The 11,609-nt window shown below is 36.3% G+C and overlaps 1 protein-coding gene across 1 annotated transcript in view; it reads right to left on the bottom strand.

The window, feature by feature from the left end:
- Nucleotides 1-721: 721 nt before the first annotated feature.
- RFX6 (regulatory factor X6) overlaps nt 722-11,609 on the bottom strand; it is a 51,271-nt gene continuing 40,383 nt past the window's right edge. Inside the window, exons 14-19 of the mRNA XM_083348378.1 lie at nt 9,965-10,082; nt 7,723-7,845; nt 5,910-6,119; nt 5,245-5,760; nt 3,936-4,148; nt 722-3,173 (exon numbers count right to left, since the gene is read on the bottom strand). Coding sequence (XP_083204504.1) covers nt 2,998-3,173; nt 3,936-4,148; nt 5,245-5,760; nt 5,910-6,119; nt 7,723-7,845; nt 9,965-10,082 — 1,356 coding nt within the window. The 3' untranslated portion in view covers nt 722-2,997. The remainder of the gene's footprint in view (nt 3,174-3,935; nt 4,149-5,244; nt 5,761-5,909; nt 6,120-7,722; nt 7,846-9,964; nt 10,083-11,609) is intronic.

Genomic DNA, 11,609 nt, shown 5'->3' with positions numbered 1-11,609 from the left:
GTAGAATGAAATCCCTCTGGTATATTCAGTTGTCTCTTGCGATGTTATTCTAAAATACTAATGTATTTGGGAAACACCCTGCATTTTATATGCTTAATATAGAACAGTTTATAAAATAATTTATATATCCTAGCATCTTTATTTTGGATTAAATAGTAACTATATTCTGCTATCTGCTTCTTCTGACATTTAACCTTTGTTGTGTCACTTCTACTGTATATTTGATAACTGGTAAATATCTCATCTCATATCTGGATGTTAAACACATTGTGGAAGCTGAAATGTATTAACATACAGCTAAGAATCCATATATGAGGGACGCGGTGGCTCAGTGGGTTAGGACACTGAGCTTGTCGATCAGAAGGTTGGCAGTTTGGTTGGTCGAATCCCGAGTGCTGCATAACAGAGTGAGCACCTGTTACTAGTCCCAGCTTCTGCCAACCTAGCAGTTTGAAAGCACGTAAAAATGCAAGTAGAAAAAATAGGGACTACTATGGTGGGAAGGTAACAGCGTTCCGTGTGCCTTTGGCGTCTAGTCATGCCGACCACATGACCACAGAGACGTCCTCGGACAAGCGCTGGCTCTTTGGCTTTGAAACAGAGATGAGCACTGGCCCCTAGAGTTGGAAACGACTAGCATGCATGTGCGGAGGAACCTTTACCTTTACCTTAAGAATCCATATAAATGTGTTTCTAATTTATTAGGTGCATCTTCACAATTTTGAAATTTCTGAGGTGTGGTAAACATACCACACTTACATGCAAGCTCAGTATGCAACGTTGGTATTTCCTTTATCATGTTAAAGAGACGCTTAACCAGTCAGAGAATGACAAAAGGATAAATGAGGTTGTGACTCAATTAATACTTGAAATGAGATTTTTAATCCATAAGATTAGACAACATAAGTTTTATTTTGGGGGTTTGAAAAACTGGCCTTGTAAACATTTCTGTAGGAGGTAGAACACATAGATCTGACAACTTGGCAAACAGAATTGCAAATTCTGTAATTCAAATAAATAAAAAGAACATATGTCTATTAACTAGTGCTTCTTTGATTTTACAAAATTGAAAGTATATACAAGACAAAAGAGCACTGCTTTTAATAAATAGAGAGAAGTGGCAAGTATATTAATTTTACTTGTCCTGAGGTTGGGGAATATGGATTGGATGCTAAAGCAAATAGGGCTCATAAAGTTTTAAATTTTGAAAAAAGAAAAAATAAGATAGCTTGCCACTGAATATTCTGTAGGACAATATCCAAAGCAATGCAAGTCCATTGGCATACACCCTTCTTAGATTGCTTAGAACTGTGAAATTATTTTATATAGACTGAAGCAAAAGTTCAATTCAAAACCTGAGTTTGATTGTCAAATTCACTCATAATGCCTATATATAGATACTTCATATAACTTCTCCTGGGTGCAAACTGACTCATTTGAATATTGAATTTTTAAGGCTCTACTGAACTCATGGCAGTTCTATAAGAAGACTGAAGCATGTTAAAAATACATTTATAAACAAAAAGACATACATGAAACCTTCCACAGATAAATATTCATAACAATAATTTTGTGGTGTGTTAAATAATAATGATGACTTTATTGAACAAATGTGGGTTCTACTGTTAGATACTGTAAGAGTAGGTTGTACTGCTAATGTCAAATTAATGAAGCTGCTACACTGAAATTCTGGCACTTTTAAAAAATATTGTGTGTCTTTACAACAATAAGAGTGTTGAGTTAATAAAGGTGGAGAGCTATTGATATAAAAATCATATCTTCCACTGCAAAGTCCATTCAGAGCAATGCCCTATGAAGTATCCAGACAAAAATTTGTATCTTTGTTCTGAATATTTTTGTCCCAGTTATGCTGACAAAGAGAGAAAGTGAAATATCCTAAGAGAGGAAATGAAAAAGGGGCAAAATGTGGGTAATATATGGGTTAACAATAAAATAAAATCATGAAATCATAGTGAACCACACGTATTTTGATTAAAAAATGTATCTAACAAGGAAACTTCTAAAAATTACCAGACTGGGAAAACTACAGCTGCCATGTCCATAACAATTATAGATTACAAAATATTAGAATAATATAAGAGAACATAAAGTAAACATAGGCAATTACCCAGGATCCATACATCATCACATCATCATCATGCATCATTATTGTTATCATTACTGCTATTTTACCTACTTGTAATTAAATATTACTGTTAGCTTTTTAAGCCACATTTTTGGAAGTGGTTTGCCACTGCCCTCTCCTAAGGCATGACACTTGGAGAACTGATAACTATTTAATGAAACAGTGTAATTTCAGGCCTAACTGAAAGGATGGGAAGAAGGGCTACGATTGTTGCTTGGGAGCAAAATCACAAAATATGCTGTGTCTTAGTATTGTGAAATGATTTAGGAAGGGCTTTCTTAATTTGGTGGCTTCAAACTCTGCAAAACAACTTCCTAAATCCCTGCCAAGCAGGTTAAAGTTGTTTGATATTCCTGTCCATCTAAAATTGATTTGATATTCCTGTCCATCTAAAATTGATTTGATATTCCTGTCCCTCAGGAGGATGCTGGACTAGGAAAAGATCACCAAATGTATCACGAAAGTGCATCTGTGTTTCTAAGTCTGGAGTAGTCATCACATTCAGGTCCACCTGTGCAATCCAAAGAGTTTCCAGAATGTAGGTGGTGTATCAAAGAGAGAGAAATTGCAATGAGAGAAAAAAGAATTATTGGTTTTGCTGGAAGAATGAAACACTATTTAATACGAACGTACTCTAAATGTGCATTTAAACCCAGTCAGCAATAAGAAGAAAACCACTTTGCAAGTATATTCTCATTTACATATAAGAAATAATTTGCACTCGGACTGAGAAGTCCAATATTATTTAAGCATGCACCGTAAAATCTTTCTGGACACTCTTTAAAAACAATTTGTAAAACTTTTCTGATGAAAAAAGTTGTCAAGTGGAGGAAGTAAGTGAGAACTGAAAATTAGGTGCCTCCAGCAGCAGTTCCCATGAAGACAATATTAATTGGTGGTAAGGATGACACCATCTCATTGTTAGCTTGTCCAGAAGAGTCCATTGGCTCCTGAGAAGGGCATTGTCGAGAATGGCTATACATGCATTGAGAGGAATTTGTAGGCAAAGCAGGCAGCATTTCTGAAGCTACAAAGAAAATGACAAGAGTTACTCTTGGTGGTGCTTCTAAAAAAAGAACAAAAGGAAACAATTTCATAGCTTTTAATAGAGCTCTAGCAAGGTCATCCTCCAATCTGGATTTCATTTTTTAAATACTAATATGCCAAGATTTACACTAATTATGCACTGAATTGGAGAATGTAATCTAATAACAATTTTAATGATTCCCAAGTCAGCTGCTTTGATTTTTCTGAAATGGGAAAATGATCTCAGAGAGTAGCAATAAGCAAAGGGATCATCACCATGTGTCACTAACTTTCCTGGTGTGAGCCTGTGTGTTAAACTATCATTTCTTTGTTCTTCAGCCACCACTAAACCCTCTTTTGGCTTTAGAAACTATTTACATCCCTAAAGTTGTCTACTGGAAGAAACATAGACAGGATTTAAGGCAGCAAAGACACTTCACTAAAACAGAACAAATATATTTTATTGAATATCATTTTTAGGGGACTTTTATGCAGATTCACATACTTTTATTGTATACCCTACCGATGCCAATCTGCAGCATAATTTATCCTTCTGTTTCAGTACTAATCAGCTCCGGATACCCTTAGCTTTTTGAGACCAGCCAAGATTAGATAGGTTGAGGAATTATTAGGTAACTTTGGCTGCTGTGTGGAGGTTGTGAGCCTGGTTAACCAACACAGTTCTCCCTTTCATATTCACCCTAGGCATGAATCCAGAAGAAAAGGGCATCCATGCCACACTAACACTTTCAGTTTTACTTACTTATAGAGTTTTGACCAGCGATGGAGGCATCTGGATAATAAGATGCTCCCTGTTTCCTTCCTGTATCCTCTAAGATGCAGAGTGTATCATGAATGTCACTGTATGGAGGCAACGGGCGAAAGCTGCTTATGCTGCTGATGACAGAAACATGCTGATCTACCAATGACTCAAATCTGTGGGAATCTGAATAGTTTGTATTATTTTCATAGAACCCTGTTAAAAGGAGATTGACAATAAGTGAGTAAACATCTAGAACCACAGACAATATTGTATAAGCACATACCCTGTAAACCTTAGTGGTTTTTTAAAAAAAATAAAGCTATTAATTAGTTTCATTAAATAAATTTAAACAAAAAAGTTATGTTTCAAGTTTAAAGTATATATGCCTTTGTATTGTTATAAATAGGGGACAAAGATGCTCTTCCAGCTAAAGATATCATCATTCTTATATTTATGTACTATTACTTATGTTTCTGACACTTATAGATAAGGTATATCATATATATTCTACAGTATAATATATTATATATAATGTGTAATAGTCTTGTATTTTGATATCAGAAGAAATGAGGATTTACAAAATATAGATTGGACGTTTTAGCAAAAAAGGAATTGCCATGATGTATCATTTTGAAAAAATAAATAAATTACTGCATCCATTTTATCTATCAGGAGATATTTGGCAACAATTTAAACCTTAAATATTAGTCATGGCTAACAAAATCAAAATTTTAATCCACAGTTGATACAAAAACCAACCATACTAGTAGATGCTGACTGTGGATTACAGAGATGCAATCCCTCAGGAAGACACCGGTTGGAGAGAGCATTTTATATGCTCTTATGAAACAGTCTTTCTCTCTTAAATATGTGTACATCTGAATAATAGAATGATCAACTACATGGCAAAGTATCACAAAAGTGATTATTGCAAACAATAAACTGAAATATTCACTATCAAATGTGATGAGCACATACTTTAGTACAGGTAATCCTTGTTTAATTCAGCAACCATAGATATGTGTGTGTGTGTGTGTGTGTGTATGTGTGTGTGTGAGTGAATGTGTGTGTGTGTATGCATGCTAGATTTTCACATAAACCCATGAGATGGATCAATTAACTCTTATTCTTTTCTCAACTTTTATCATATCTCTGCATTAATTTTTCATTAAATAGGTGACTTTAAAAATATCTGCACATGCTTACACAAAGTTAAAATCCACATGTGAACTACTCCAAGGACAACAAGAATACTAGACTGAACTCTAGATTAAAGACAATAAAGTAACATTCTGAAAATGATTAATACCATTAGAAGCAGCTGTGGAATATGATGATCCTTGACAAGAACTCGTTGTGGTGTTGTTCACAAAGCTGCAGCTCCCATTGTTCAAAATTTGCATACAATGTGTCTCCTGTGCAGCTGAAGAGGCTCCGTAGAGAGGAAGGGAACGGGTACTATATGAAGACACAGCACAACTGCTGTTGAAGTAGTCGCGGGAGAAACGTTGCTGCTCATTGGCTGCTGAGCAAAGGCTAGATTCTGCCCTCTGGGGACAGGATCCCAAAGGCGGATGTGTCTGGGCCCTGAACATGGCTGGATAATTGGCACTGGCTCCATAAAAGTTCTGGTTCGTTTGTGGCACTGTCTGATACAGACATTGAGAATAAGAAGAGCAGTGGGAGTGTGCAGATAATGATGGATCTACACTGGATGGTCTGGCAGCCATCGGCCCCTGGTTGATAACACTTCCTCGGCTGACTATGGCTGGAGAAATGGGCGGAGTGATAAGGTGGGCAGTGCTCTGAGAGAGGTCTGTCTGACCTGGAAAAAACAAACAGATGTGTTTTTTTTCCCCTTCTAAAACCAGGCAACAAGAAACAGTCACGAGTGTTCAAGTGTTGTTCTTCTGCGACTCTTTTTGGCAACTTAAAAAGAACTGATCAAGAGCCGGAATCTCCATTGTTTCCTACCTGTGTGTTGCATATTCTCACTGTCTCCTGCAGGGCATGGGTTCAGGACAGATGATATGCTACCATGATGACTGGATGACAAAGAGAAATAGGTTTGCTCTACCAGGCATTCGTTTTTCACTGAGGCATCGCTAGCAATTGGAACAGCCTTGTTGCGGTTTGCTAGGAAACACGAACTGGGGGATGCTGTAAAGGTGGCTTTACTGGCATCTGGAGAAAATAACAAAGGTTTGGTAGTATGAAATATAGACCAGGAAACAAGACAGAAATTCATCTTCTTCATCTGCAGAAAACCACCCCCAAAGGCTGATTTGTGCATGGTGCTTACAAACACTACCACTCCATACTTGCATCTTGACATATTCAATCAATCAATCAGAATAGAGCTGGAAGGGACCTAGGTGGTCTCTAATCCAGCCCCCTGGTCAAACAGGAATCCCCGTATCATTTCAGACAAGTGGTTGTCCAGTCTCTTCTTAAAAACTTCGAGTGATGAAGCACCCACAATGTCTGAATGCAAGTTGTTACACTGGTTGATTGTCCTCACTGTTAGGAAGTTTCTCCTTAATTCCAGGTTGCTTCTCTCCTTGATTTGTTCCCATCAATTGTTTCTTGTCTTGCGTTCTGGTGCTTTGGAAAATAAATTGATCCCCTTCTCCTTGTGTCAGCCTCTCAAATAGTGGAACACTGCTATCATGTTGCCCCTAGTCCTTCTTTTCTCTAGACTGGCCATTCCCAAATCCTGCAACTGTTCTTCATATGTTTTAGTCTGCAGGCCTTTAATATTACACAAAGGATGTAAGTTGCAGCAATTTGCATGGTGATATTGTCATGCAAGTTTCATCCTTTACTTTTCCTTGCCTAAATAATGGATGTCCACACAGGCAGATAAGATATTTGGCATAATCTCTGATAATACTGGATTGATTAGGCAACCTTCCTTCACCAAGAGTCCTCCAGTTGTCTTGGATTGCAAAGGATGGAAGTTGGCATTGTGGGCAGCACTAATTTAGTGAGACTGTACTGTATTACTTCTGTTGTAATTTAGAAAGTAGTGACAGTGATTTTCACCTAAAATATCCATAAACCATATAGAATAGAAATGCATTCAGGTTGGCTTAGGAATGAGACCTAGTAATTACCGTGATAACAGATCTGTTAACCAGTGTAAATTATTAAGGTGCTGTATATGACTGAACATTGCAATAACATAGGTTGTAATGAAGATGAGGATGTCATTTAATAGTTGTTTAGAACAAATATAAAGCCCAGAATGTATTGCAGATTGCACTTCTAGCTATTAGAAAATACTATTTCCTTTTAAGAAAAGCTTTAAAAATCCTTTGAAAAATAAAATGATCAACTGCTTTTTAAGTATTTTTCTTCAACAGTCTGCAATGGACATTTATTAGCTTCAATCACATTGATATGTAGAATGCTGATTCTGGCCTATTAAATATGAAATAGTTTGGGACAAATATTAAAACATACAGAATTTGAAAGCATTTTCAATAATACAACCCCAAATATTGATTCAACAGTGCCTGCCATTGAATTTAATCAGGCCTGCTTTGTAACAAATATTTTGAATATTATTAAATGTTCACATGCTTTAGAATGAAATGTCTAGAAATTTAAAGTAATAAGCATAACAGTATTAAGTATGGGACAATTATTCTTCTAAAGACCAACATGTAAGTATATCCAAATATTCACTCAGTTTAGGCATTTATCTGCCTAAACATTAAACAAACAGGCACACCCCCATTGGGCTTCAGATTTCTAAAGATTGCCAACTACCAATTTCAGTTACCTAAATTCTTCATATATTTGTCCAATAAATTCTGAAGTTCTTGTTCTTTATTGTTGTGGAATTGGGTCTCCATCGCAAGGAGGATATATTCATCTAAAAGCATGCGAATGAGATGAAATGAACCTGAAATGAAAGAAAGAAAAGTGAAGAGATGGTGCATAATCTTATCTTGCTGACCATCTCTCAACACTGCATAAGGAGCAAGTGAAACAAACAAATAATGGCTGGACTTTCAGTGACCTACTAAGACCAACAAAGCATGGTGCTTAACTCCTCACCCTAATCTTGCTTGATGCTGGCCCACCTCACTCAATATGTTTACTGTCCTGCAAGTTATTTGACAACCGATGACATCAAAGTACAACACTGATGAAAGTGAGACATGCTTTATACTTGAACAGACCTACATGAGAACACAGTAACGCTGAATCCATGCAAGAGAATGGATTTGCTGCATTTTCCTAATGTTAAACAACTGAAAAGTAGCTGACTGAATCTTGATGGCCTATTCGTAAAAATATGTATCAGGAGTTCTAAAGGAATAATATTGTTATACATATGGCAGAATATCGTCATCTCTACTAAACATCTAGTTGTTTGTATAACACTCCCATCCACTAATGATATCTGTTGTTAGAACCAGCTGTCTCCTCTTTTCACATAAAAAATGAAGGTTTGGATGGCATGGGGATGAATTCATGTTATGTTTAAGACAGAGAAGTCATACTTATCCCTTCCACATGATAAACCAGTTCTGTGAATGAAGATGTGGTAACTTGCACATGACAAGAAAGTATGAGGGCAATTTGGAAATATACGTATCTCTGTTTGGTTATTAATGAAAGACACTTGCAGATACAGAACTTTTATTATACACATTAGAAAACTACAACGTTTCATTACTTTTTCGACATAATCGCCATTCAAATTGAGGCACTTGTCATAATGTCTCACAAGGTTTGAAATTTCTTAGTAGTAGTCGTTTGGTGCCAAATCTGGGCTATGGGGCGGGGCGATCCAAAACATCTCAATGGAATTGCTTCAGAAGTTCTTGGGTGCATCTGCAGGTGAGCATTATCATGAACAAAAACCATACCGGAAGTCAGCATGCCCCAACGCTTGTTATGGATGAGTTTTTGTAATGTTTCACAGTAGACTTCTGAATTGATGGTTGAGCTTCACTAGCAGTACTCCTTTGGCAATTTCATATTTGGTGGGATTTTCTATGGCACCCCTCCCATGTGGCGTTGATTCACTATAATGTTCACCCACACACTGCTAAATGCACCCAAGAACTTTTGAAGCAGTTCCATTGGGATGTTTTTGATCATCCTCCCTATAGCCCAGATTTTGACAAGTGCCTCAATTTGAATGGCAATTACATCAAAAAGTAATGCAATGTTGTAGTTTTCTAATGTGTATAATAAAAGTTCTGTATCTGCGAATGTCTGTTATTGATAACCAAATGGAGGTTTATTTCCAAATTGCCCTCATATGTGAGTCAAAGGAAAAAGAAAAAAGATATGCATGGGGATCAACAGCAATTTTTACAGGGGCTGCACATTTATTATTATTTTAAAAAAATTCTTTTAGGAGCTGCAGTTTGCATAGTTGTTGATGTCATTGGACTTTTTAATTTTATAGGGTTTGAGGAAGGAATTTACAGGAAAAAGGTGTCTTAAGACTTCAAATGAGTTTATACACCTATTGTAAAGAATGAAGATTTTCAAAGGTAGGGGAAGCAAACCACGTGGCTTCCAACTCCTTTACTATCATCAATCATAGGAAAGTCTACATTCTTTTTTCTGGTTAATAAAGCAATGTTTTATTTCTATATGTGCATTTCAGCCCTCTCTTCTTGTGCATCAATGTATTTTTGTGTAGTTATTTGAACTGGGAAGCAAAGAGTAAATTGCATATGATCTATAGGAGTGTTTCTCAGCCTTAGCAACTTTTAAGATGTTTTGACTTCAACTTCTAGATTTTCCCAGCCACTTGAAATCCAGACAATCTTAAAATTGCTAAGATTGAGAAACATAGGATTATAAGATCATATGACACAGAGGAGGGAAGAAAGGAGCTTAGAACGGAAGTATTCCCAACTTTCTGAGCATTGCCCAACTTCCTCCCCCATTTGGATGCAGGAGGAAGATTTTCCAGAATGTTTTCCCTACAGACCCTACCAGATCCAGTCATTTTTAACATTATAAACAAACAAAAGAATTGGAGAAGAATCAAATACCAAAACTGGATGCATTGTTCAAAGTGAGATTATGCATTACTCGAGCTCCAAAGAAGCTCCACTTGAGAAGGAAGTCTTGGGCTCTCTTCTTTAGAGACCGACCGTTCTGCTTGCTTGCCTAAAAGGAGAAAATATTGGTTTTGAATCTTTTATATTTTAAAGCAGATTCTACATTCTTGTCATTGTGCGACATTTTTTGAGATCAGTTCACTTGTCTCTTTCTTATGATGGCCTCCCTAGAAAACTGTGTGTTGACTAATGACTTTAGGCATTTGCATAAAGATTATTCACACGAGTTCATCTGTTTCTAACCATCTCCTTCCATGAATAGTGACTGGGCTATTTTGGAATGGGAATGAAACACTTTCACCTCAATGATGCTAAAGCAGTGCACCACTGGACATATTTAAAAAAAACAGTAAGCTCAGAGAAATGTAATTAGCTCAGGGAAAGAAAAATAGTAGTGACAACTAGGCAGTTTAGAGAAGCCCTGAGAGTTCAAACCTATAAAATATATTAAGCAATCAGGAATTTGAAATTACATTTTCTACCCCAAAGAGTTCTTTTAATATGGGTTGGGATCTTTCTGAGAGTTCACAAGCAATTTAGAGGAGTTGCTTTTAAAACACTTTGCCCCAGGGGTAATAATAGAGCTGTGACTTTTTGAGTAATATTAAATAAATGGATTGGCTTTCCACCTGCTTCCTTTTGTTAGCAGTGGAAGAACAACTTAATGAATAAAAAACAATAGGATTACTCTGTTATATAATTTTATTTTGTTTAATATATCTTGTAAATATTTGTGTGTCCTCAGCAACTCTATCATAGTGTATATAATAGTACATGTATAATATTTTGAAGTCTACATGTACTGGTAAAGTTCAGTATTTTAAACTGGTATTTTGCATTTCAGACCCTTTGAAATGGATGGTAAGGGGGAAAAAAAACTAAAAATGACCACAAGAAGTGCTGATAAAGGTTGGCAGTGGTCTACTATCTGCAGTTGCTGTTATAAAGAGCAAATGCTGGTTTAAAAAATGTGAAAGTTTCAAAAATGAAATGAGATATCAGGAATTATCCAAAAATAAGCAAACTCATTTTTCTCTCCCATTAATAAATTGGACTTTACATTTGTTTTTTTTGTTTGTTTTTGGATTTAATATGTGTAGAATCCATCTTTTCTGGCTAGAAAATTTCTACAACTATCATTCATACACTCTGTCAAGGAGGAAAAAAAATCATAGAAATTACTTGGCATGGAGTTCAGGGATATAAGCTCAGGGATCAGAAACTTCATTCTCAGTGATGAACTATACCAGGGGTAGGCAACCTCGGCTGTTTTATGACTCATGGACTTCAACTCCCAGAATTCCTGAGCCAGCTTGGCTCAGGAATTCTGGGAGTTGAAGTCCATGAGTCATAAAAGAGCCGAGGTTGCCTACCCCTGAACTATATCTTGGTGAAAGAATAGGGAAGTGATATTTACAATGGAAGTTCAAAATCTTTTGTGGGAAGAATATGCAAGGACTAAGAATAATATTGTATGAAGGAGAGAGGTTCAAGCTTGCTTATAAGGATAAAACAAGCAAAGAACCTAGGACGGGGTCACAACTTTTGCAATAAAATAATACTAAGTTTGCATGAC

The sequence above is a fragment of the Vipera ursinii genome (genome assembly GCF_947247035.1).
Source record: "Vipera ursinii genome assembly, chromosome: 1".
In the NCBI taxonomy this organism is placed as follows: domain Eukaryota; kingdom Metazoa; phylum Chordata; class Lepidosauria; order Squamata; family Viperidae; genus Vipera; species Vipera ursinii.
Note: the sequence above shows the minus strand (reverse complement) of the source record. Positions and strands in the feature narration are given on the sequence as shown.